The sequence below is a fragment of the Lynx rufus genome, unplaced genomic scaffold (assembly GCF_022079265.1).
Source record: "Lynx rufus isolate CCGP_SWC_20201006 ecotype Redwood Valley unplaced genomic scaffold, mLynRuf1.p SCAF_11, whole genome shotgun sequence".
Taxonomy (NCBI): domain Eukaryota; kingdom Metazoa; phylum Chordata; class Mammalia; order Carnivora; family Felidae; genus Lynx; species Lynx rufus.
In genome coordinates this window covers 54,853,710-54,881,494 of record NW_025814825.1, presented here as the reverse complement: position 1 = coordinate 54,881,494, position 27,785 = coordinate 54,853,710, and the positions used below count along the sequence as shown (strand labels likewise).

At 43.8% G+C, this 27,785-nt stretch overlaps 1 protein-coding gene across 1 annotated transcript; it reads right to left on the bottom strand.

Annotated features, from left to right (window-relative positions):
* Positions 1-76: 76 nt before the first annotated feature.
* On the bottom strand, positions 77-27,785 carry ENO4 (enolase 4). The gene is made up of 14 exons (XM_047072736.1): positions 27,621-27,785; positions 20,570-20,698; positions 19,658-19,848; positions 17,396-17,529; positions 15,574-15,743; positions 15,353-15,484; positions 13,957-14,010; positions 12,685-12,741; positions 10,423-10,590; positions 7,466-7,591; positions 5,751-5,946; positions 3,381-3,448; positions 2,740-2,857; positions 77-250 (listed from the first exon to the last, which is right to left on the bottom strand). The coding sequence occupies exons 1-14, from the start codon at positions 27,783-27,785 to the stop codon at positions 120-122; spliced, it is 1,839 nt and encodes a 612-aa protein (XP_046928692.1). The 3' UTR covers positions 77-119.

The window sequence follows — 27,785 nt, the reverse complement described above, 5'->3', positions numbered from 1 at the left end:
AAACGGAGCACGCGGGTTAGGGACGTTTTTGAGCAAAACCAACACAGAGATGCGCCTCAGCTGTACGGGTCTCAAGTGGCCATAAGTCGGGGTTGTCCGTGGCCCCATCCAGAAGACGCTCACGCTTTGGCTGATCCCTCCATCACTTCTGTGGGGAAGATGGGCCCCAGGAGCTCAGGCGGCCCCCCAGCCATGGTGGCCTTTTCAGCTTCCTCGTGCAAGGAAAAAAATGTGTGTTCCTCGTTGAAACCTATTAAACAACAAGAGCAATAAAGGTTACAGTTAACCCAGTGGTGCCAAGTTGGCTGTTATTTGTTACGTGACGTAAAGGAGGTCATCCTCAGAACCGCCCAGAGGCGTCACGTCACCGTGAGAAAAGATCCTGGGACCATTTAAAACCGGGCCCGACTTGGGTTGTATGTTAGCTGTGCGGTATGCTTGTTCAGTTTGTGTGGTACCCTTCCGGAACATTTGGCCTATGGTGGACTCCGGGCAGAAGCTTGGCAGAAAAGGACCAGAGGAAGAAGATGAACTAGAGGGAAGACCAGTCCTCTACATGAATACAAACCATTGTCAGCTAACTGTTCCAACATAGACAGTTGCAGACTTCATTCCAGTCCAGTCCATGCGGGCAGTGCCTGTGTTAAGGGTTGAGCTTCTACAGGACTTCCTACTTATTCTCTTAGTGGGGACATTTGTTTTTCCAGTTTTTGGTCATTTAGTGACTACTTATCATTTACTGACTACTGTCAATGGGCTGTACTGGCCACAGGCCAATGACAAGAATTCTCATCACAGGCACACCTCAGAGATCCTGCCTGTGTGGTCCCGGACCACCACAAAAAAGCAAGTCGAGTGAGTTTTTTGGTTTTCCAGCGCATATAAAAGTTATGTTTATAACATAGTTGGTTAAGAGTGCAGTAGCTTTATGTCTAAAAAAAAAAAACGTTCGGGGCGCCTGGGGTGGCTCAGTCGGTTGGGTGTCTGACTTCGGCTTAGGTTATGATCTCACGGTTTGTGAGTTCGAGCCCCGCATCGGGCTCACTGCTGTCAGCGCAGAAGCCCGCTTCGGATCCTCTGTCGCCCTCTCTCTCTGCACCCCCGACTCAATTCCTTCTCTCAAAAAATAAATGCACATTAAAAATATGTACATACCTTAATTAAAAATACTATATTGCTAAAAAATGCTCACCATCATCTGAGCTCTCAAAGTCAATCACCGGATCACAGATCATCATAAGAAGTATAATAATGAAAAAGTTTGAAATGTTTTCAGAATTACTAAAACCTGACAGAGAGATGTGAAGTGAGCAAATGCTGTTGGAAAAATGGTGCGGACAGACTTGCTTGAGGCAGGGTTGCCTCAAACCTTCATTCTGTAAAAAACCACAGTATCTGAGAAGTGCAGTAAAGCCAAATGCAATAAAATGAGGCATGTCTGTAATCTGCTAATCTGTTCCAGAATGTTTGGTTGGCACTCTCCCTGAGGGAGGAGGGGCTGGGCCGGGCCCCTGGTCACTAGGATCCTTTCTGATGCCCTGAAGCAGCTGTTTCTCTTGTGGGGAGGTCTGGCTAGAAATGTGGTGGGTCATTTTGGAACCTGAGGCTTCTAAGAGGCAGGATGACATAAAATAACCAGGTAGGAATAATCATATATAGGAGCAGTATGATTTTGCCTATCTGGAAAAACCAACCCGATATTACACATCCAACAACACACACTAATTTCTGATTGCCCTTACACTCCTCAGAGTCTCTCCATTATGTTTTTTAAAAAAATTTTTTAATGTTTTATTTATTTTTGAGAGAGAGAGAGAGACAGAGCAGGGGAGGGGCAGAGAGAGAGGGAGACACAGAATCCGAAGCAGGCTCCAGTCTCTGAGCTGTCAGCACAGAGCCCGACGAGGGGCTCGAACCCACGAACCGTGAGAGCATGACCTGAGCCGAAGTTTGACGCTTAATCGACTGAGCCACCCAGGCGCCCCATGTTTTTATTTTCTATGAAGCTTAGGGTGTCTTTCAAGGTCATTACATATGTTAAACATAGCAAATTTATCATTATGGCTTCCATCGGTGTCTTTGTTGTTTGAATTACAAAGACGATAACGTGGTCTCTTTAAATATCTCTGTATGCTATGTGCCTACTTCTGGCCATCCCAGTAACATGAAGGGTAAAAATGGGTATCTGGGGTGTTTTCTCTCCAAGTAGCCAGTACTTACAAGGTGCTCCTATCCAAGCAGATCTGCAGAGATTTTTACCTCATAAAAAAGAAATAATTTACCTCATAAATTCCCTCGGTTCTCCTGAGACCGTAGCCTTTCCAACGTATGACAGACTTAACATGCTGTCTACTCGTCTGAAGTAAAAGGAGTTGTTTCTAAGACTCATCAGGAAAACATCTGCCTTTAACTTTCAGGGGCTGTGCAGCCAGACCTTAACCATAATTTGGAGCATAACAAAAGGTAGGCTTGGAGATTCCAATCAATTAATTCTATTGAAAAGCACCATGCAGCTTATTCATGGAGAGGAAGGGCGAGAGTTTTAAACATTCAGGTAAATAGATAATCCATTAAGAAAACAATGCACATTGTGGTAAATGCCACCCCAGTGTTGTCAGCACTTAGTTATAGTCTTTGGATTCCCCTGCCCTCCTGCTGAGGGCCTCCCATTCCCCCTCTTCCAATCTTTGTTCTCCTATTCATGGCGAAGTGAAAACAAAGCAAGAAAGCAGCACGTACCCAGTGCTCCCTTCTGGACAAGTTCTTCCTCTATAGTAAAAAGGCGGTTGTACTTAGTCACCCGTTCGCCTCGAGAAAGACCTCCCAACTTGATAAACCGGACACCGAGTCCAATGGCCTAAGGGGGTGGGGGACAAAATTTATTTTAAACGAGAAGTCACGTGTTGCTAAAATACGAACCATTCTTTAGGGAGAAAGGGAGCGGACACCGCGTGCTGTTCTGGTTTTCCTCATAAGTCAGTATTTTATCTTTATGTAGGTAACACGGCCTGCTTACAAAGGGACAGCGGCAAAAGGTAAAGAGCGTGACTAAACATCAGATGCTTTACTAGTCATGTGAGCGTGCTGATTTTATCTAAGAACATTCTGGCCTTTCCCACTTCATTTTAGGCGGTAAGATTGCAAGGGCACACCCCAGCCATTTCAGTGTGCTCATCATTTTCCCAGGACTTCAATTTTTCTTCTTTTTAAAAGTTCAAAGATTAGCTCTTTACAAAAGGCAGCTGTCTGGGAGGAAGCAAGTCTCTTTCATAAAAGGTTACATGACTTTCTCCGCCAAATACTGCATTTCTCTGAAATACCAATTCGAGATAAAAGCAGTGTTTTGGCAATTCTGCAATTGACCAGCTTTTAGCACTTACCAAATCGACAAGGCTGTCATCAGAAGACTCTCCTTCTGTACTTCCAAAGACAGCGATGTGCTTCTTACCTGTAAGCAGAGGAATTCTTTTCAGGTTTAGATGGTATAGAAACAATAAATGTGTGTATATATATACATACGCGTACACATATATGTATATAGACATATATACATATGTAGAAAAGTGTAGAAAAGTGTGCATCTTTGAGACAAAATCTACAGGAAGTAAAAGGGCATCGTTTGGGGAGATGATACATATATGTATATATACGTATGTATATATGTATATATACATACATGCCTCTGGAACCAAAATTTAAAATTTGCTAGAGATTTGGGGCACCTGGGTGGCTCAGTCGGTTAAGCGTCCGACTTCGGCTCAGGTCATGATCTCGGGGTTAGTGAGTTCAAGCCCCACATCAGGCTCTGTGCTGACAGCTCAGAGTCTGGAGCCTGCTTCGGATGCTTTGTCTCCCTTTCTCTCTGTTCCTCCCTCTCTCTCTCTCTCAAAAATAAAGATTTTTTTAAAAATTGCTAGAGATTTAAAACTTTCCTGTGAAGAGTCAATGATTTGACCAGAGAGAATTCTGATCTAAACATTGTATTTTTATTACCCTAGTTGTTTTTTGTTTTTTGTTTTTTGGAGAAACAGAATGCACATGTAGGGGGGAGGGGCAAAGGGAGAAGAGGGAGGGACAGAAGGAGCCCAATGTTGGGCTTGATCTCAGGTGAAATCATGACCTGAGCTGAAATCCAGAGTGACACACTTATTCCTGAGCCCCCCAGGTGCCACTTGTTACCCTAGTTTTACCTGTTTATGCCTTTCTGGTATCTCAGATGCTAAACCCTACATGAATGCCACCTGTCAACAAATCTAAGCTACCATAAGTTGTAAGACCTTTATGACCACTAAAGGGGAGAAATGCTCAAATTAGATTGACACGTTTCTAAGACCACAACTGTAGGACACGATTCCATCTTGTCCATGTTCAGTGTAGAAAAGTGTGCATCTTTGAGACAAAATCTACAGGAAGTAAAAGGGCATCATCTGGGTAGATGATATGCCTCATTGGATTCCACAGTTTATCGGGTAGAATATTATTCAAAGGAACGTGTCGTTCTGAGTGTTTACTTATGAGACGAACAGTGTCGCTGGTGCTTAATCAGTCATTTGAGGATCTCAGAACCCCTTGAAATTTGCCAGTCTACAAAGAGCCAGGATTCTTCCTCCAGAGACAGCGTTTGTGCTTTAAGAGGCAGGAGCTAGAGTAGCAATCTGAAGTGATTGCCTGCTGAGAGGGAGGCCCTGGAGGAAAGGCCAGGGCTGGGGCCTCCCATCCACCTCCTACAGGACAGTGCTGCCTGGGCCCTCGACTGGGCCCTCTGCAGGACAGGGACTACGCATATTCCATTCCCTTCTCTGGCACCAGCCCAGGACCCTGGCTGCCGGTCTGGCCCTGACTCCTGCTCCAGCCTTCTGCCTAGTTCCTGAGACCCACTCATGTTTCAGGCACTGTGTGTAAGTGAACGAGGCTCCTGTGAACTCACGGGAGTTTACAGTCTAATGGAGGCTACTAGACATTAAATAACTGAACAAGTAACTGTGGCCAGTAGGATATAGAGAAAGCATAGGAGGCTAAGAGAAAGGTTCAGAGCAACCAGGTAGGGGCGAGGAAGCCCGGAAAGGCACATACATCTGAAAAGGTTTCCTTTAAGGAAAGGAGACGTAAAGGATCAGTAGTTGTTAGCTGAGTAAATGATACAGGGCAAAGCATTCTAACCTGAAGGAACAGCATGTTCAAAGCCCTCAAGTTGGTAAAGAGTTTGAAACTTGTGAGGAATTGAAAACATCAGTGTGGGGGCACCTGGGTGGCTTAGTCAGTAAGCATCCAACTCTTGATTTTGGCTCAGGTCATGATCTCACAGTTGTGAGATCGAGCCCCGCTTTGGGGTCCTTGCTGGGCACGAAGTCTGCTTAAGATTCTCTCTCCCTCTTCCTTGCCCTTGCTCGCACACAAGCACCCACTCTCTCTCTCTCTCTCAAAAATAAAAAAATCAGCATGGACAAGTGGGATCACTGTAGTGTGGTATGAAGCTGATAAGGCATTGTCCTTAGCCACACCTGTGTGGTAGCCCTCGATAAAGGGGTCAACCTTCTGGACCGGGGCTGTTGTCAGAGCACTGAAGTGACTCAGTAAGCTAGCTGCATTCCGTCTTCCAGCATCAAAGCTCTTGCAGAGGGTTGGAAATTTGTTTTCCTTCCAAGATGAATGCCATGCTTTTTATTAACTGATAAACTGTATTATTTTGGGCTCCTTTTACAACCAAGTTAAGTTCATTATGAGCCTGTTAGATCTATATTTTTACTCACTGTCAAGAAGATTGGTTATTTGCACCAAGTCAGACATCGTAGTTTGATTGGTGTGTTTGATGATCAGCCCGCTGGATTTGGGGATGCTGATGTTACCGTCCTCTAGAAGTTCAGAAACGCTCTTGGACGTAGTTCCTGCAATTATGTAACATCTGGAACCAAGAGCATTATAGATGCTGTCCCACTGTTCAGAGTCCTGGGTAAATATTTAAGAATTGATAGTTATAATGCATTAAGCGCAGTCACAAAACAACAGGCATCTTATGGCACATATTCAAAGTTATCGATCTTCCTGAGAGCCACAAAACAGTTTTCTGTTGTACCAGCAGTGGCTGAATGATACCTGAATCACAGCCACACAAATTAACAAGCTTCATGGAACAAAACTTCAAGTGATTAATTAAATTTGAGCTTATAGATCTAGCAAATAAAATGTTTAGCACATTAAATGCTCCACAATGAAGTCCTTCAAACGCAAGCTACTCCTACCCCCGGTATTATCCATGACACCAGTAATGACTGCTTGGCCAGATCTCACTGTTCTATCTGGTGAACGGACAACTGAAGGAAACGCCCCTGCAAGAGCCCTAGGTTCTCATTCTCAACACCCTTATTTTTTATTGGTGAGACCATCACATGAAATGAAGTGCTTATTATTTTTTAACGGATGGTATACAAAATCCTCTAAGCCACGGTACCAGATTCCAGCCTGTCTCACGAGAACACACGACACAGGGGCAGTTTGTTGCATTAAAACCGGCTGAGGTCAGAGCCCCGGGACAAGCTGTGGAAGTCGGGGCTCCGCCAGTGCCGGGATGAGGCACAGGCGGTGACAGGAGTGATGGCTGACAGAGGCACTGGGCCACCAAGTGAGAGGCAGCAGCCATCCTCACTCCCCAAATTTAAATCATGCATTGCCTCAGAGAGGGTATCTGTTCAGCATATCTAATGGTTCTTCAGTTCGTACCATGAAGACTTGGAGTTCTGGAGCATTAGGGAGAGCGATGGCCTGTGCTACATGGACCACCCTTGTCAGGTGCAGTTGCTGGCACGGATCCCCAAACCTCACTATCTGAAACCTTACGAAAAATACGGCTTCGTGGGGCGCCTGGGTGGCTCAGTCGGCTGAGCGTCCGACTCTTGATTTCGGCTCAGGTCATGATCTCACGGTTCGTGAGATCGAGCCCCGTGTCAAGCTCTATGCTGACAGCATGGAGCCTGCTTGGGATTCTGTCTCTCCCTCTCTCTCTGGCCCTCTGCCGCTCACGCTGGCTCGCTCGCTCGCTCGTGCTCTCTCTCTCTCAAATATTTAAAAAGAAAAAAAAAGTACAGCTTTGTGACATTCGTGCATTGTGTGGCGAGTGGATCTCGGTTACGAGCGTTTGACCTAGCCCGCGTCCTGTTGCCGGGAGCACTTCACAAGGGCGTGTGATGAACTTGCTGAAGCAGCGGCTAGCACAGCGGCTCGCCCGGCCTGGCTTAGGTTGCTCGTAAATACACGGTACCCTGAAGTGCTCGGGGCTAGCTTGTTTCCTGCTGCAGAGAGTAACACTCCTATGTAACTGTGTTTCTGCTATGCGTTTGCTCGGTGCCTGCCTTTCCTCCTATATGCTGAAACAACTCAGCCCTCGCCCAGACTGCAGTATTTCCAATGACCAATCCAAAAGAATGAGTTTGCTCTGTGTGGGTATAACATTCGAGGTGGATCCCGTTACCTCCTTCCTGAAAGGATCGATCAAGGCGATAATTGAAGGGAACCGGCTGATCAGATCCCCGTACAGGCCCACCATCTCGGCTGCGTTTTTGTACGTTCCCGTCATCACTTCGTACTTCCCTCTGCTCTGAGAAGTGTTCGGACAATAACAAAGCACGGGATAAATGGTGAATTCCTCCAGTGTGAAAGGTGGGATTCCCATTCGCATTTACTCATCGCACATAAAAGGTTGTGAACGTTCTTTTCAGGCTGTATGCCCTTTAGAAACCTATGCACCTTGAATGTCTGTTAAATATTAGCTTGGGGAAATCGAGTCACTGTTCCCCTTCGTGCCCTGCGGGGGTCTAACCACTGACTTCAGATGAAGCCTGGTGCGCAACAGACCAAGTACACAGAAGGAGAGGAGTCATTTCTTGCTTAGGTTTGTGACGTGGCGCTCGCTGCCTGGCTGCTTGCACAGATGGGCGAGGACATAAATTTGTAAAATGGGACAGCACTGCACAGGGGCCCCACTCACCAGAACCCGCCGTCTTTCCACTCACAGTAAACGACTAGCTTGTTTCCTCTACTGTGGATATCCTAACATTTGAAAGCAGAGTGATTCTGAGATACTAACAGCCACTATGAAATGTCAAGTGACCCGTGTGAAGGCATCTCCTTTTCAGGTAGCAGCAAGTTCCGGCAGGAACCGTACGGTCTTGAAAGTAGAGTTCCAGTTCAACCCCACTCATTTGAAGTCCGGAAAGCCCCTGAGTCATCGAGGGAACAGGGCTTAAGGATCTAGTGTAATCTCTCTGCAAGACATCGCACTGACTTCCAGGTCTGTGTCGAGGGACGGCACCTGGGGGGACGGCACCTGGGGTGTATCTAGGTACTGGGGAGGAGGCAGAATGGAACAGAATGACATTTTTGTTTGCTAACGCCCTCTTGTTACTGCTGCTAATGGCAGGGATTCCACTGGAATTAGAAGTCCCTAACTGCAAGGATTTTATTCTTTTTCTCAGATTAAAAAGCAGCAAGGTCTTTTAGTTCTTTACTGCAAAGCATTAAAAATCCTATCTTGTCAGTAAAGAAAAGTTAAGGACTTTTTAAAAAGTTTATTTTCATTTATTTTGAAAGAGAGAGAGTACAAGAGCATGCATGCACACGCATGTGAGTTGGGGAGGGGCAGGGAGAGAGGGAGAGAGAGAAAATCCCAAGCAGGCTCCACACGGTCAGCACAGAGCCCAACAAGGGGCTTGAACCCATGAACCATGAGACAAAACCAAGAGTCCGACGCTCAACTGACTGGGCCACCCAGAGGCCCCAGAAAAGCTAATGGCTTTGAACTAACATTGTAAGAATTATCTGCTATCAAGCTAATACATTTTACTGAATATAAGCAAAAAATCCCCATTCTAACTAGCACTAGTCAGTATATTCATAGTTCTTGGTATACATTGCTGATGAAAACATGCAATTATTTTTTGTAATAGTATGCCTAGGAACCAATCATTATGTGGAGAATAGGAAATTATATTAAACATTCCTTCATGCACTTAGCATCTTTAGAAAACTAAAAAGGACTTAGAAGTCAGCTGAAACTTAGGGTTCTCATACACTGTTCAAATTTTCCTTTGAAGTTTCAAGAATTGCAAGTTCAAGCAGAATTCTCTCTGGTCATTTCCCCTGAATTTGACATTAATTACCAAATCACCACACGTGTATGTGAACATGCTGGGCGTTTTGTAAAACTCAGACTCAACATTTGTGTATTTGAAGAACAGAAGTATGTGTACGTGTATCAGACTGGCAACTTTTAACAGCATTCCTAACATGTTAGTTTCCCAAGTTTTAACATTAACTGCAGGCGTGTTAACCCCGAGAAAGCGAGGACTGCAGCTTTTTAAAAGTGAACCTGTTTTCTGTTCTTTTTAAAATAACTGCCTACTTGTGGTGTGGTCTCTGGGTGAAGCTTCGTCACTAAAGCTCTGTCCAAACCCAGGCTGTGGGTAACACTGTGATGGGCTTAATTGGATAAAAATACATTCTCCATAAATGTCAATAACTTGCAAATATTTTTATATTTAAAAAGTGAGTCACAGGGGCACCTGGGTGGCTCAGTCAATTAAGTGTCCAACTCTTGGTTTTGGCTCGGGTTCATGATCTCATGGTTCATGAGTTCAAGCCCCATATCGGGCTCTGCACTGACAGTGTGGAGTCAGCTTGGGATTCTCTCTCTCTCTCCTTCTCTCTCCTCCCCCCTTCCACTCCTGCTCTCTTTCAAAATAAATAAACAAAATAAAGTGAGTCACAGCACAAATTCTGAGAACCACTTGTCCAGAAGGGCTTACCAAGTCACAGTTAAACAATGGGTTCACTTTTCATGCTTGACAAATTCAGCACTTACCAATGAAATGAGTGAACTCAGCAGGACATGCCAGCTTGTTAAATTATTTTTCAACAGCTCTCATAATTGCAATGTAAGCAACCATGTTAGTAATTTTTGTTACAGGATTTCTATATGTAATTATTTTGCCATTTTCTGTTAATTTTTAAAGATCATAGGGGCGCCTAGGTGGCTCGGTCAGTTTTGGCTCAGGTCATGATCTCATGGTTCATGAGTTCGAGCACCGTGTCAGGCTCTGTGCTGACAGCTCAGAGCCTGGAGCCTGCTTGGGATTCTGTGTGTGTCTCTCTCTCTGCCCCTCCCCCGCTCACTCTCTGTCTCTTTCTCTGTCTCTCTCTCTCTCTCAAAAATAAATAAACATTAAAAAACTTTTTTAATTATATGGTTATGGTATTTTCTGGTCATTAGCTAACTTGGCTTTCTCAGGTTGGCATTTGTTTGTCCCCTCATACGATATTAATAAAAACAACAGAATCTGTTTGGAAAATGTTCAGAAACACTCGTTTTGAGTTCTAATTTAAAAATACTGGGACCCAACAAAAAGTAAGTGTTCTGGAGCAGAAACTTACATAATCTATCAGCTCGTGTGCAGCACAGTTGATGGCTAGATGCAGATTGGTCCCCAGGTCCAGCCCCAGGTTTGCACAGATGCCTTCGATGAGGAGCAGCGGCTGCTCTATGGTGTCGTAATTAATGGTTAAACAGCCAAGATGGGACATCTTGCCGGTGATGGGCTGCTGTAACCAAACCAAATGATGCATGTAAATTGAGCACAGTAAGATTCTTGGAGCTTCCTGGTTATAAACTAGGCATTGTTTATAACCAGATACAGCCCTCTAGATGTGTCTCTGTGTCTCTACTAACGGCACATCCAGGTTCCTCTCATCTCTGCATGACCTTCCAGCGTACGATTGCCCAAAGTATCTGGAATAATTTCCTTAGCCCAAGGTTTCAAGTTTGACCTAGGAATACACTTGTCTCTTTGGTCTGCCTGTGTAATCTCTTATATCAGCTCTTTCACTGTACATGGGCTGACCTGAGCTGCAACCACCAAGGTAGTAAATTTCCACCTGGTCTCTGTAAACGTCTGTCCAGCCTGTCCCTAACTCTGTCCTTCTCCATCTACTTCCAAACACGCTCTTTCCTGTGTTCTGTCTTCCTTTGGAAGAATATAAGTATTAAGGCTGGAACCCTCCTTCAGGAAACGTTTTATGAGAAAAAGGAGTGAAGAACTCTGCTAAAATGCGTTGCTGAGGATGGAAGAATGTTTGGGACCCGGAGCAGCCCAGGGAAAGCCATGGATTTCTTTTGCAAGGTCAGCCCTGATATGCCTCATCATAAATTGCCACTATCCAATTATAACATAGTTGAAGCAGAATCAGTAATTCTGAAGGGTGTGTGTGTGTGTGTGTGCATGCCAAACTCAAGAGCAAACCCAAGTGTGTGCACGAACCTAGGTGTAACTATCCCATTTCTCTGATGATAACACTAGTCAATTATAAGAACCATCCAACATTTTTAATGTCAGCGAGAGGAGCCTTTTATTTGGCAAAGGAATAGTTGGGGAAATTTCTGTATATCAACTGAGGAGTTTTGTTGGAGTCTTCTAAACTACAAAAGTATGACTTATTTAGAGTTTATTTATCACTTATTAAATGCCAGCTACCATTCTAAATGCTTTACATAAATACATTTACTCCTTACGTTAACCTATGAAGCAAGTACTATTATTATCCCATTTTATAGAGAGCTAAGTAACTTGGAACAGATTTTAATCCAGGAAGTTTAGCTCCAGAGTTCATGCCTCCACTGGTATGGCTGCCTCTCTAGAATCGACCAATTAAGCTTTTTCTAACAGAAATAAAAAGTAGCAAAGCTGATCACAGGAGGACTGATCTTGGTCTGAGCTTCTCGGAACACAGAGGACAACCTGCTGGCACGAGGGAAACAGCATTGATACCGGGTGGCTTGTTCATCATCGCCTAAGCGCTCTTACAAGGTCCAACTTTAGAGTGTTGTGTTCATCCCAACAGATGCAACTGTCAAGTACTTTACTTTCTGGTGTATTTTTTCATACATTTCTCTTCTCTCTCCCAATTTTGAGGAGGGATTTAATTTTCCATCTTTAATTTTCCATTTGGGTGAGCAACTAGGACCATTTGCATTATCTCCGGGGTTCTTATTGGTTATTCTAACTATATGGTTGAAAGGTTAGGCATGGAACAGATGTGTCTGTCAGAGCACCCACAATCACCAGAGTCATTGACTGGTCAAGGTCAGATGGTTTCCCGAGGCTCTTGCAGCCACCCTGGCCAGTCTTGACAAGAACTGTTTGTCTGACGCCGCTGACAAAATCTGAGCTCCCGTAATGGTTCTGGATATGGTGCTTTGGTGACTTTGCGGGACGCGATGAAAGAGATGGCTCTCTTTTTGTGCCTTTTGTTTCTCTCTCACTTGATAGGGGTAAGATGAAGATCGAAAACCTTTCCCATGTGCTTTTTGGCTACTTAGCAGAAATTCCCCTTCCCCAGCATTTCACCTATCAGGTTCCAAATATAATCCTGTTACTTATAAATGATTCTCCGTGCCCTCCGAGATGTCGGCTGGACAGACAACTGCTGGCCCACAGCCTGTGGCCAGAGAGGGAGGAAGGAAAGATCTCCCAGCCCTGGGCTCTGCCAGTTTCTGGCTCTTGGAGGAGGAGCACTGTGTTGTTTCGATTTGTGTCAGCCCTGGTCTTGGAGCTCAGTGACTGGGAGAGGAACACGGGCAGAGAGGATATAAACGAACTGTGTCATACTGAAGTGTGGTAAGGAAATACATGAACTTACTTGACTTCTTTTGTTTCCATCATGCCCTTTTTTTGTCTCTGTTTTTGGAGGAGGCGGCTGTGGGACAGAAGATGAAGATAAGTCACTTGCAATTATTAGGTCTTGTGGCCCCTCCACTGTTCTGGGCCCTGTCACACTATGAATCACACATGTGTGCACTCACACACACACACACACACACACACACACACACAGGGACCTTACCAGCCCCTCCCTATTTTGATAACCTCCAAACCGTTTTTTTGAATTCAAGTGCATGTTCCCTTTTGTTCGTCTTTACGTTGTACCTCCAATCATTATAGATGGGGTATGTGGATAACATATCCATGTATTTCTACTCAGGTAAATAAGTTATTATTCTCTCATACAAAGTCCCTTCCTTGCCCTGAAGGAGAAACACCACTGTGGGATTTGCTTTTAGATTGGTTTGAATGTTGTTAAGGTACAAACCCTTTGTCCTGCAGGGTGGACTTGACTTTTGGAAACAGCCAAAGGTCATTAAATCTGATGAATCTGGTATGTGTAATGTCATCTGAGATTAAAAGATACTTTCCAAAGATAATTGGTGCTTTCAATACCCACAATGTAGGGTGTTGACAGTGTTCTAGACCCAGGATTCAGCCTTTAAAGGATGCTTTTTAATACCCAGCATTCACAGGCTCTGTAAATTGGGGTATGTTTGTCAAGAATCAGTATGGTTCACACCCAAGTATATGCAAATACAGATATCCTACTTCTTTCCTTCACGATGGAGTCAGCTGAACTTTCTATCCCCTGCTAAAAATACCACACTCAGGAAGCAAAGTGATGTGCGTGGCAGGAGACATACACTGGTGAACAAGACAAACACAGGCACGACCAGTGGCTCATATATATGGTTGCCTGTCATCGTCTGGCTTCTGTGGCTTCCCTCTCAAGGGCTGCCTGGCCAAAGGCTCCTGTTTGCCCAACACCAGGATCCCAAGCAGACACAAGAGTCTGTGCCTTAACCGTTACACTAAACTGCCTCGCACATCCTAGGGGCCAAATCCTTTCTTTGCAAATCCTAAGGGGTGATCTTAGCATAAAGCCAGCTGATGAGATTGTTGAAGGCCATTAGAAACTGGATCCGCAGTCAGTGAGGGAATGTAGAAGCTTGCCTCCCATGTGAAACCCAAGGCAAATTAATACATTTCACACATCAATAACAACAATACTGAGTTAATGAACTGTAATGAACTATAATTTGTATATATTGTCAGCAATTCCATACCATAGATCCTCTTCACATACCATTTCAATTGTTTTGTTAATATGTTTCTGAATTTCCAGAAGCATCTCCACACCCTGTAAGTAGAACAATCATGATCTTCCACAACTGCAGTCTAGAAATTTTAAATATAAAAACTTACACCACACGCTGGCTCTTTCTAACTGCATATTTGTAGGGTCCCTGACAATGTATCCTGGTTAGTAGATTGGATATGGTCTATCAAATCAGAAGATTAAATGTGAATCTTCAGCCCTCAATTTTTATTTGGTTGAAAATGAGCGAGACTCTTCTCACAATCCTTTCTCCATTGTTCAGAACTGACAGGTTCAGTTGGTTGGATCAAGTGGACCTCATTCTCTTTCAGTCTCTTGACCAACCTTTTTGCAGTACATGTCACAGGTCACCCAGGGATTCTGCATGATAGTGTTTGAATTAGTATAAAGCCACTGTCACTTAAAAAGTCGACACAGTCTAATGACTGTGGGATCTGCATACGAAGACAAATACAGAATGGTATGCCAACTGCTCTGGTACCCAATAGCGCAACAGATTATTAACTGCAGGGAAGATTCTGGTGCCAGCATCTGAACATGATCTGATGGATGGTGAGCCAGCGATGGATTCCTAGTGTTCCACAATCGATACCTTGGGAGATAATGGTTATTCTCATAAAAAAAGAATTCTTTATCATGAAGAAATTATCTTGAGATTTTTTTTAATGATTTTCACTAGCTTGGATAAAAAAATATCACTCAATGTATTACCAGAGGGGATGAAACATCCTGCATGTTTTTTTCTGAAAACATCTGCTATAGAACGTGAACATTTGTTCCTTCCAGTGCATATTTCACGAGGATTTAAAGAGGCGTATTGGCTCATTCAGAGCACGGCAGAACAAGACAGACGCTAGCACACGACTAAGTAGAAAGATGCAGCTTAGGATTCGTTCATTCTGTAAACATGCACCAAACCTCTCTTTTGTGCCAAGCAGTCTGCTCGGCCCCGGAGCTCTTACTGAACAGAATTGGCTGCTAGGAAAATGCCAGCTTCCTCTCACTGATGCCACAGTGCATCGGCCAGTAAATAAAGATGCCTCAACTCCCCCAAATAACAACCTTCCAGCACTATCAAGGCCTGCCAGGTTACTCACCCGGGGCTTCTTGGGGAGTCACTGGCACATGTCAGTGCTGAAAGGAACCAGAAATTGAAGGTGGCCTAAATGTGCCACCCCCCCCCCTTTTTTTTTGACATCTTGCTTTCTTCCCAAGTCCCTGATTTCCTAAAGTATTTTTTTTTCTCATTTTATAATTAATTCTCTCTCCTTCAGCGTCATAAACCTTAGGGACCCTCACTAAAGACTCATCGATGGTGGAGTATATTTTTTTAGAAAAAGCAGTATGATATACTATGAGGTACTTGTTTAGCTGTTAATCCAGGATGGGGTATACAAATCACTTCTTTCATTAAATTCAACTTCCCGGGCGATGACTTCCCACAGCTGACCAGAGATACCATTAGCAAAGGTATAGTTAGCTTTGTCGGCTGCTCCTGAAATAGGGAAGAACAAGGAGAAACAAGAAACATGGTTCATTGTTATGGAGATACTCGTGGGTCCTTGGCACATAATAGATACTAACCTGAGGGTGCTTCAGTAATGCAATATTTAAGTAGAGGGGGTTATTGTCCAGCATGGCACTGGTTTTGGCCACAGCTAGTGACACTGCCCCAATGGCCATGCTGCCACTGAGGACAGGTTCAACAGGTTCTGGAGGCAAGATAGGCTTCTCTGTAAGAGTATCTGTCCTCCCTAGAAGGAAAAAGAGTGATAGAAGATTCCTTTCTAGGAAGTTTGACTATGATAAAACTATCTATTTTTAATGCTTTACTTATAGATGTGAAGGCCCAGTATAAAGAAAGGGGGAAAACTGAGGCTAGACAGAAAATGCTCTCCACCCCAACCCCCAAGAAGTTTCTGTGTGATGTTCAAGTAATCCTTAGCCATGGATTATGCCACTCTTAAGAAATGTTAAGACATTCAATATTAACTCCTTCAACAATTTTATGGGGTAGATACCGTTAGCCCACATTCACATATAAGTAAACTAGGGCTTAGGTTAAAAGATTGGCCCGATATCTAATAGAACGTGAATAAAGAGGATCTGGACAGTCTTTGGATTCCAAGTCCTTTGTTTTCTACACCTGCCATAGCTCCTTGGTACCCAGCTTTTTGTTGAATGTCTCTTCATGCACATATATCTAACTGGTTACCTTTCTGGCCAATCCCAAACAGACACCTCATTGTTTTAGAAGTGGCATCCAAACCCAGCCATTGACCCTCACCCTCACCCATCTTTTACTCTCATTTGTTCCCAGTGAGCCAGCCTGATCAGGTGCTACGCCGTCCGTTGTAAATCGCTAGGGCCCTTTCTGCCCTTCCCCCAGCTGCTGGTCTGGCTCGGGTAGGTAAGATAAGTGGAAAAAGCTATGTAAGCGCAGAGTACGTAGTAAATCTTTAGCAAATTCCTGTCCCCTCCTACTTCTCTTACGTTCCACGTTCTGTCAGTCAACAGCAACCGCCAAATAAACACCCAGTGCTGATCTCGACCTATAATTCAGCAGTGGCTATCTCCCTGTCCCAAGAGATTGGTTTCATAGGATTCTTTTGCCTTGGGCGACTCTCCTTCCCTCTCTGGGCCTCAGCATCTGAATCTAGGAAATAAGGAACCATGTCTCCATGTTCTCTTTGATCCCCTCCTGGTTCTGGTGCTTTCTTCTTCAAGGAAACCCACATTTATTGGGTGTTTGTGCGTTTGCCTCATGCTAGGCGCTGGTGGTGCTCAGTTGAATGAGACATGATTCATGTCCTCAAGGAGCATGTTGGAAAGACATAAAACTCTGTTTACAATACCAGCAGCACTGGAGGGGCTGAAGTTCACAATATGTTGGAAAGCATGGAACAAAGGGCCATGATAACTTTGATTATTTGCCTTAAAAGAGCAAAGTTTACCCTCCCCCCCCCAATTTTTCTTTATATGTTATTAACAGGACAGAGAAAATGTTGGTTATCCGTATCAAAGGATATTGCTAATCTTTAAAATATGGAGTGGCTTTTTTGATGAGCTAATGGACATTTTGCGGGGCAGCTGAAGGTCCCCCACACCACTTTCCTCTTCCCCATCCGGCATCGCCACCCTCCGGTACGCTTCCTTTGGTAAGTGCTCACCTCTGGGGAAGAAGTATTTTTTCCTTACAAAGAAAACAGAGGGTGGGGTGGGGTAAAACCGCCTAAGATCCTCGACATGATAGCTTCAAGCAAGGAAGTCACATGCAGGATGGATGGTACCTGGTGGGGAGCCCGGCCTAGGTCTGCAGCAGACTCTGATCGGAAAGGCAGTCCAAACATCAGCCTTTCTTCCTCACATAGTGGTTATGGAAGGTTCTGTAACAGGAGTCACCGACCTTGCCTTTGTCCTTTTTTTCTTGCTGGGGGTGGAGGAGGTGGAGGTGAAGGGATGGCTATTGTTTGGTCTTCCAGGCCCTTTTCCAGCTGTCTTCTCTCCTTCTCTTCTTGTACTTTACTTTCAAAGAATGTCCTTAATGGCAAGAAAACATGGCTTTACAATGAAGACCACTCGTAATTTGGGCCGTGTTTTAGTGCTGACCTGACCTCCATTCAATGTGTGTCAATAATTAGCTCTGCTTTTTAGCCACTTAAAAGCAGATCACAGCTTCACTCTCCAAGGCCCCCAAACGATGGTGGTGTAACAAAACTGTGTGGAGGAGCTGAGATTACTTTTGGAAGGAAATACATAAATGTTTGGAAATAACTGTTTGCAGGTTGTATGTGTTCGTTTTAAAAATTATTTGAGGGGCGCCTGGGTGGCTCAGTCGGTTGAGAGTCCAGCTTCGGCTCGGGTCACGATCTCACCGTTGGTGAGTTCGAGGCCCGCATCGGGCTCTGTGCTGACAGCTCAGAGCCTGGAGCCTGCTTCAGATTCTGCATCTGCCTCTCTCTCTGCCCCTCCCCCACTTGCACTCTATCTCTCACTCTCTCAAAAAATAAATAAACATTAAATTATATGAGCCCAGTCGTTTGTATATTTAAGGTAAAAATTGAAGATCTAATTTGATTAAGGGCTACTGGATTTTCTTTTTGAGTAAATGACCATCAAAAGAAAATTGAGTCAAGAATAGACAGCGGAATATATAGCATAATGGGCAGGACTTCATTTTCTTTTTTTGGTGGGGAGGAGAACTTAAGGTGAACAGTTAAAAAAAAAAAAACTTGGGGAAGGCCCCTTTAGGTTCACCTCTATAAAAGTTCAGCTTCCCCAGAGTAAGAAGAGGCTCAAAGCTTCCATAGGAAAAGAAAAAAGCCAACAAAGAACAAAGACATGGGAATTAGAATTACATTCCACTTATTAAAGATCCAGGTGTTGGTGGGACAGAGCCTTCAAAGTGCTGAGAGAAATTGCTTTTAATTTTTTTTTTTCAACGTTTTTTATTTATTTTTGGGACAGAGAGAGACAGAGCATGAACGGGGGAGGGGCAGAGAGAGAGGGAGACACAGAATTGGAAACAGGCTCCAGGCTCTGAGCCATCAGCCCAGAGCCCGACGCGGGGCTCGAACCCACGGACCGCGAGATCGTGACCTGGCTGAAGTCGGACGCTTAACCGACTGCGCCACCCAGGCGCCCCGAGAAATTGCTTTTAAATGAGATCTATACTCAGGTAAACTGTCAGCCATCAGGGCAAAGTGCTGGCATTTCCGCACACGTACGAACTCCAAAACTTTCCATCCCACAAGTCGAGAAAGAAGAAGATACAGGATTGAGAAAGTAGGGGGAAAATAAAGGGATGTCCTACGGCATCTCTGTTAGCAGGTAGAGAGGAACCAGTCCAGATGGGAGGTTTGGGGGAGAAAAATTCCAGGAGAAAAGAAATGGAATAGAATAGAAGGCATGAGAAAAACTACACTGGGAAAGAAAATGAAGACTATGATCACAGCAGATGAGGGAAAAAAAACAAACAAAACCAAAAAACCATTAAAAAAATTTTTTTTTTACAAAGGTTATGATCCAACTCTGAAGCAAACTAAAACGTGATATTATGTATAAGTAAGCAAGCGGTGAAGTATAGAGAGAGACAGAATCCAGTTGACCTTTGTTGGGCCAAGAGGCTTGTGGCACCGGACCTCCCCAAAAGGAAGAGTAATGCTAACCCTTCCTCAGTTGGGTGTTGGACAATACTTACACAGCCCCAGCAGACCCTTCCTTGGTTTTCACATGTTAGAGTCCACCTATGGACAAGCATGGAGGACTTGTCTGTGGCTGAGGGGCAGACTATAAGCATCACCCAGTGACTACGTGAAAGGGTAGGAGACACTCAAAGATGGCGTATGAGATAGGGGGACGGACAGGACATCATCTGGATTCTTCGTGCTTTTCCTGAGAAACGTTCTACTGAAACTTATCCTGAATCCTTTGCATGGAAAGAGGCTGAAAGGCCTTACATGGCCTCCCACAGGAAAACTGTAAAAACAAGGTTTTCAGAAGAAAAATGGTATTTTATGCTGCATTTCGCTGCTTTAGCATATGCTTCTTAATCAACTTGCTGACTGTACCCTCTAGATACAACAGACCCATATTATTGGCGGGTGAAGGAAAAAGAAAAGAGATAACATTTGTACTGGATGCTTCCATTTGCAAGTGGAAGATTTACCTGAGCACCTGGTCCACCTCGGCCTGGTTGGAGGGGGCTATGCCCCGAAGCTCCTCCGTGATGGTTTTGTTGACCCACTGCACAGCAGTGCTGACGGCCTCAGACCTTTCCACTTCCTCGGCCTCAGCCTGCTCGGGTAAAGCGTTCTCATGGACTTCAAAGTGCGTTGAGATCACCACTGAACATATGTTCTGAAAATAATATAAGTGTGTTCTACGTTTTCCCTATCTTTTGCAGAAAAGAAGAAATTGAACATATCCAGCTTATACAATTTTGTTTGAGATATTTTTATAACTGTTGAAACAGTGTGGGACCCAACTTCAAGGAGCATTTAAAATTATTACCTGGTTAATGTACACTTATAAAAACCTTACATTGAACTTCATTTTTATCACTACCTGTCCAGGAAATAACTAAAAGGATACAGATTTTAATCATAATTATTTTCCTCCCAGAGACTGTAGTAAAATTATTTCTAACAAATATGTAGCAATTCAAATGAATTATTAAAATTACTAAAATGAATTTGTCTTTATGTAGTTTGGCCTACATATCTACGAATCTATGTAAATCCATATAAAAACATTATGAATAAACATCCCTGTAGATTTACAGAACTTACCACCTTAATAATGTCAGAGTTTTAAAACTATTTTTGCCCCACGTCTCCATCTTGGGTCATCTTCAGGCTAGCAGGTCATGTCTGTACCAATAGGACACTTAAACATAATAAAGCCATCATGTTTGACTGCATGGTTCCTGCTTTATGTACATAACTACCTACAAATTGTGTGTGTATATTTCACAAACAATGAACTTCAAAACATTAATTTGCTATAATTTAGACAATAAATGCTAATAAATGCAGTGGCGTCAGGACACAGTGAAGAATACATTTAAGCTGCTTCATACCTTGGGGAAGTTTTGAATGGTGCAGAATATTTCTACTTGTAGAGTTGGAAGCCCCAGTCCATCCAATACGTTTCTTCCCACTACTTTGCATATGGTGGGTGGCTTTGCGAGTTTAGAGAAACAGTTTGCCTTCGACACACACACAAAAAAACAAAGATGACAACACCATAACTAATTTGTCTTTAAGAGGTCATTCGCATTTACTCTAGTTTCTACTAAACTTCTCCCTCAGTGTCCTCCTCCTGTGGGGATCAGGCTAGCAGCTCTGTGGGAACTGCCCCGGCCTCATGAGCTGAAATTTGGATTAGCCTGATGCCCAGTCTTTGGTACATGGAGTGATTTGTTCTCTTTTAAAAATATTTACTTATCTATCTATTTATTTATTAATTTTTAAATTTACATCCAAAGTTGATATGTAGTGTAATAATGATTTCAGGAATAGAATTTAGTGATTTATCACTTACATACAACACCCAGTGATGATACCAACAAGTGTCTTCCTTAATGCCCCTTGCCCATTTAGCCCATCCCCCCACCCACAACCCCTACAGCAACCCTCAGTGTGTTCTCTGTATTTAAGTGTCTCTTGTGGTTCGTCTCCCTCTCTGTTTTTACATTATTTTTGCTTCCCTTCCCCTAAGTTCATCTGTTTTGTATCTTGAATTCCACATATGAGTGAAGTCATATGATATTTGTCTATCTCTGACTGACTTCCCTTAGCACAATACCCTCTAGTTCCATCCATGTTGTTGTAAATGGCAAGATTTCATTCTTTTGACTGCTGCGTAATATTCTATTGTGTACCACAACTTCTTTATCCATTCATTAGTTGATAGACGTCTGGGCTCTTTCCGTACTTTGGCTATTGTCAATAATGCTGCTATAAACATTAGGGTGCATGTACCCCTTCAAAACAGCACGCCTGTATCCTTTGGATATATACCTAGTACTGCAATTGCTGGGTCATAGGTAATTCTATTTTTAATTTTTTGAGGAAACTCCATACTGTTTTCCAGAGTAGCTGCACCGGTTTGCATTCCCACTAGTGGTGCAAAAGGGTTCCTCTTTCTCTGCATCCTTGCCAATATCTGTTGTTGCCTGAGTTGTTAATTTTAGCTATTCTGACAGGGGTGAGGTAGCATCTCATTGTGGTTTTGATTTGTATTTCCCTGATGATCAATGGTGTTGAGAATTTTTTCATGTGTTTGTTAGCCATCTGGATGTCTTCTTTGGAAAAGTGTCTATTCATGTCTTTTGCCCATTTCTTCACTGGATTATTTGTTTTCAGGGGTGTGTGTGTTTTTGATAAGTTCTTTATAGATTTTGAATACAAATCCTTTATCTGTCATTTGCAAATATCTTCTCCCATTCTGTCAGTTGCCTTTTAGTTTTGCTGCTTATTTCCTTCCCTGAGCAGAAGCTTTTTATCTTGATGAGGTCTCAAGAGTTCATTTTTGTTTTTGTTTCCCTTGGCTCTAGAGACATGTCAAGTAAGAAGTTGCTGTGGCCAAGGTCAAAGGGGTTGTTGCCTGTTTTCTCCTCTAGGATTCTGATGGCTTCCTGTTTTGTTTAGGTCTTTCATCCATTTTAAGTTTATTGTTGTGTATGGTATAAGAAAGTGGTCCAGGTTCATTCTTCTGCATGTCACTGTCCAGTTTTCCCAACACCATTTGCTGAAGAGACTATCTTTATTTCATTGGATATTCTTTCCTGCTTTGTCAAATATAGTCGCCCATATGTTTGTGGGTCCATTTCTGGGTTTTCTATTCTGTTCCATTGATCTATGTGTCTGTTTTTGTGCCAGTACCATACTGTCTTGATGATTACAGCTTTGTAATACATCCTGAAGTCCGGAATTGTGATGCCTCCAGCTTTGGTTTTCTTTTTCAGGAGTCCTTTGGCTATTTGGGGTCTTTTCTGGTTCCATACAAATTTCGGGATTATTTATTCTAGCTCTGTGAAGAACGCTGGTGTTATTTTGATAGGGATTGCTGTTCTCTTTTGAACTCTCAGCAGAAACTCACATACATTTATTTCTTCTTTTTTTTAATAAAGCATGAATTTATTTGCAATCAAAATGAAACATCATTTTAACTTTTAAAAAAGGAAAACAAGTCTTTTATTCTTATACTTAAAAGTCAGTTTTAAATGACATAAACCCACAATATAATTTTAGAAATCAAATAAACTTCCCCATTTCAAATTTTTTTTTTCAACATTTATTTATTTTTGGGACAGAGAGAGACAGAGCATGAACGGGGGAGGGGCAGAGAGAGAGGGAGACACAGAATCGGAAACAGGCTCCAGGCTCTGAGCCATCAGCCCAGAGCCCGACGCGGGGCTCGAACTCACGGACCGCGAGATCGTGACCTGGCTGAAGTCGGACGCTTAACCGACTGCGCCACCCAGGCGCCCCAAACTTCCCCATTTCAAAGAACAGTATCTAACAAAATGTAAAACTTTTAAAAGCATTTACAACATATATTTATAGGTTTGGTTGTTTTCTTAAAAAAAGAATATATCATTGCTTTGGCCACTGTTTTAACTGCTTTACCCAAATTATTTGTGCCTAATAACAACCCTATGGGATCAGTACTATTTTTGCTATCTCCACTCTATACATGAGGAAACTGAGTAGAAAGAGATTAAATGTTTTCCCCACGAGTTCAAAATAACTGTCTGAGCTGAGATTCACATCGAGGCAGGCTGATTCCAGAATCCACGTCAACTGCTATTGATGGGGGAAGGGAGAAGGGCACAAAGTCTACTTTCAAATGCATAGCATTTTGGGAAAAAAACTAAGCCCGAGGAATGTGGTGATACGCTCCCTATTTTTATGTCAGGAATATGAGGCCCCCACTAACTTTGGCCATTCCAGACGCGGATAATCTTCTACCTGCCATGTTGGCTTCCATTTCTGGTTTGGTGATGGTGCCTCAGAGTGAAATATGTACATACATATGAATTTAAGGGAGGAGAAAAATAAACAAACAAAAACTAACTCAGGATTGGAGTCTCAGCCAAATTAATTCACACTGAAATAAAGAGATTTGTTTTAATTAGATGATTCCAGCTACGCAACGGAGGAGGATAGTTGTTTGAAAATTATTACTTAGTTTCTCCAAAGAGGCTCCTTTTGGGAAGCAGACTGTTAGTCAAACATGACACACTTTGGAATTTTTTCACATACGTTTCTTAAAGACCCCATGTCACTCTTTAGCAGGCCCTCACCTATCCTTCTGTCCAAGATACCAAAGTCAGTTGGTCTCTAGAATGCTGTGATGCAAACAGGAAAACTTCTGTGGGCCAGTTTTTATTCCTCTCAGCAAGGCATCTGATATTTTAGTGGTGAAGACTTCTGCAGAGGCTGTATTTCGCCACCAGTTCACGTGTTCAAAGAGGGTTGTCAGAACCCTAGTAATAGCAGTTTCATTGACGTGGAAAAGCAGAAGCCATTTGGAAGTGATCCAAGAAAGAGGCGGAAGAGAATGAAGCTGAGGCCGAAAGCCATTCAAAACGCCTGAGTAAAAAGATACAAGATGGTGTTTCTACACAGAGGAGTAGGAGCTGGGAGAGAAGGAAGAAGGAAAGGTGAAGGTACACTCTCCTCAACCTCTTTATCATCAGATTGTATTGGGTTCTTTATCTGCATTCACCGCAGACCAGGCCTCTCATCTTTCGGTTTGAAATCCAATGACCTCAACCTACATAACAGGTCATCTAATACCCATCAGCGACGTGCCAGCTCGCAGGTGGGGCCCCAGCACTGCTAAGGCGAAAGTCAATTTTCAAGCCATCCATATATTTTAAGGACTGTGGTTTGGATGTTACAAAGTAGGTGCCTAAATGAATTGAGACAGAATCAGGAGACAAAAATATTATTTAGCTTATCCATTGTGTACTGTAGTGAATTTGATGCAACTAGCAAGGAGCATCCACAACGTATAATGTTATGTTAGGAGGGAAAAGGAACTAACATTCTTAAGTGTTTAATATGTGCCTTGAGGGACTGATTGTGCCTTATCACTGTGTCACACCACAGTGCCTGGCAGATTTAGGATTCCACAAATTAAATCTTGTATAAACAAATATATGTCAGATACACCCCTGGAAACTTTGTATACATTATGTCATTAAATCCTCAAAACAACTCTGTAAGGGAAATCCTATCATCTCCATTCCACAGATGAGCAAACTGAATTCCAGAGAAATAAATTATACCGGGTAAAGCGACCAATGTTTTAATTATTTACTGCTAAGTAACAGACTACTCCAAAACGTAGTGGCTAAAGCCATTTATTCACCCATGACTCTACAAATCTGGCCTGGGCTCAATTGGGTAATTCTTTTGGCTGATCTTGCCTGGAGTCTCCTATTCAGACTCAGTCATCTGGAAGCTTGACTGGGTCCAGAGCATCCAAGATGATTCAACTCATGTGTCTAGGGTCTCAACCAGGATGCTTAGAACATCCTAGGGGGTGGCCGGGCATGTCTTTCTTACAGGATATCCTGGAGGTGTTACACCTGTGAGCCTATCTACCTGATCTCTCTCTCCAGCAGGGTAATTGGACTTCCTGGATAACTACTCCAAGAGGGAGTGTTCCAGGAGTACAGCCTCAAAATGGCAGCACTTACCATGTCTTTGTCTGCATCATGCTTGGTGAGGTGCTATTAACCAAAGCAAGTCACATGGCCAAGTCCCAAGTCAGTGTGGGAGAGATTTACATAAGACCAGTCACACTGGTGGTATGGTTCATTGGGGAACATCAATATGATAGTTCTACTAAGTGGCAGGGCTAAGAATTAAATCAGATCTGCAATCAGATCAGATGAATCACAAACTCTTTCAATCATGAGTTGTATGGTGAGGGACTAAATAGTATCGTATTGCTATTGCCCACAAGCATCTTCCTCATTGCTTCAATTCCTCTAGTATATAACAGAAGCAGAGAGGAAATGGCATTGGAGCTGAACATTGGGGAATATGTAGTATTTCCACTGGCAGACGAGAAGAAGTCAAGGGAAGATACTTCAGGTAGAGGGAACAGGATAAGCCAAGGGGAGGGAAGTGAGGAACTTTAGGCTTCAGGGAATAGTAAGGAGCTACAGGGGGTTTCTGAACAAGAGACTGTTGGACAGATTTAAGATTAGGAACGCTGCTCCGGGGGCACCTGGCTGGCTCAGTTGGTGAAGTGTGTGACTCTTGATCTTGGGGTTGTGAGTTTGAGCCCCACGTTGGGTGTAGAGATTACTTAAAAATTAAAAAAAAAAAAAAATTTTTTTTTTTTTTTTTAAAGGAGCATTGCTTTGGCAGCACGATTTGGGTTGAACTCAATAGAGGGAGAGACTAGATGAAAATAAGGATGGCCAAAACCAGGGCAGCAGCAAAAAAAACATCTTTTTGCCAGTCCAATTCTTGAACTTGCTTCAAAGTCCAAGCCCAAATTTTCTCAGATGCTACAGCCTACAGGGACCTTCCCTAACCCTGAATTCCTTTGATAGGCATGCAGTGATGTGTCCCTCAGTCTAGCACACAATCATGTATCACCTTATCTAGTACTCCAGTTATTTTATGTATCAGTGGCTTTTATCCATAACCAAGGTATAAGCTCCCAGAGAGCCATACAAACTGAAGTCCTGGCTGCCTAGTAGACTGGGAAGAACATTAACACCGAGGAACCAGAGTCCAAATCTCCAGTCTTAACTTTTGCACCAAGTAGCCGTGAGACAAGAGCTTGGTGTCTTTGTGAAATGAAGAAGTTAGACTAGTTAACTTCCAAGAATTCCTCTAGCAAGAGACAGTGGGAAGAGAATGGAATTCAGAGTCGCATTCGTTCATTTGTGTCACGTTAGTGCTTGAGTGTCCACTATTTCCATGGAATCGCGAGGTACTACGGACACAAACCTGGTCTGATTCGTCACTGTCATTCACTGTGTCCCTTGGAAAAATCATCTAAATTCACTGGGCCACAGTTTCCTCATTTGTAAAACGAAATCACAATTTTTACCTCCTAGTGGTCCTAAAGATTAAGCAACAAATCACATAGCACAAAGAGCTCAGCACTGCCCTCCCCCAACATACAGCTTTCACTTGTAGGCCACGATTGAGTAAAATAAACATTCATGGAACATCCTCCATACCAACTGCCTCAACAAGATGTTGTTTTGAACCCTGTAAACACACTGTGCTTCTTTATTGCATTTACATACTCTGCTGTCATATTGCCTCACCTTAGTGCAAACTCCTATCAGTTCCAACCACACTGCCTTCCAGAAGGTAGGTGGCTAGTACTTAACGGATCTAGAAGTGAGAAAACGCTGGTTTCAACTGCTCATTGCTTAAGATGCCTGATCTTGTGCTGGGCATAGGGACTAGGGAGGTGGTAGGAAAAGGCCCCTGCTTTCCATGGAGCTCAAAAGCCTATGGAGGGCCTCATTACGGACAGGAAATGATTTAGGAACCCTCAAGGACAATCAGTCCAGGTGAAGCGGGCAAGACTGATGTGAATTTGGAGTTTGGGTAGGAGCTGGTCAGATGGGGTCGGGCATCCAGGAAGAGTGCACCCTGCAAGGTACATACGCTTGAAATCAGAGTGCGACTCGGCAGTAATGAGCGGGCTGGGCATGAGGCCATCGGGTAGGCTGAGGCCAAGCTGTGGCAAACGCCAGGGAGCTCACCCGTGGTCAAACGGAGGCCGCTGAAGGCTGCAAGCTGAGCTATGCGGTGTTAAGGTCTGTGTTTAAAGAGAACTGGCAACCGCGCAGGGCGGTTCAGAAGCCTGCCGGGCCCGAGCTGTCGCCTTAGCCACGAATGCGCCTACACCGCACTTTCCTCTAACTGCTTCCTGTCCACCACTTTCTCGAGATTCCTCCTGCCCAGGTTTCCGCACCGCTTCTTCCTTCGGGGTCGCCTCCCCGCACGACCACGGTCCTCAAGCCTGTGGCGGCGGCGCGCGTGCGCGACTCTGCGGCGCAGGCGCACGGCGTTGCCGCAGCGCGGGGCGGGGGGAGAGGGGCTGGAGGGAAGAGGGTGTTAGTCTCAGGTCCCTACCAGGTGCCCGTAGACGTCGGCAGGCTGGAGGTAGAAGGTGGAGTTGAGCAGCTCTTCCAGCCTGCGCGGGACGTCGTTCTCCCGGTAGTACTCCATCGCCTGCTGCTTCAGCTTCTGCAGCTCCCTAGTGGTCCCACAGCTGCGGCCGCCGCCTTCTTCCCCCAT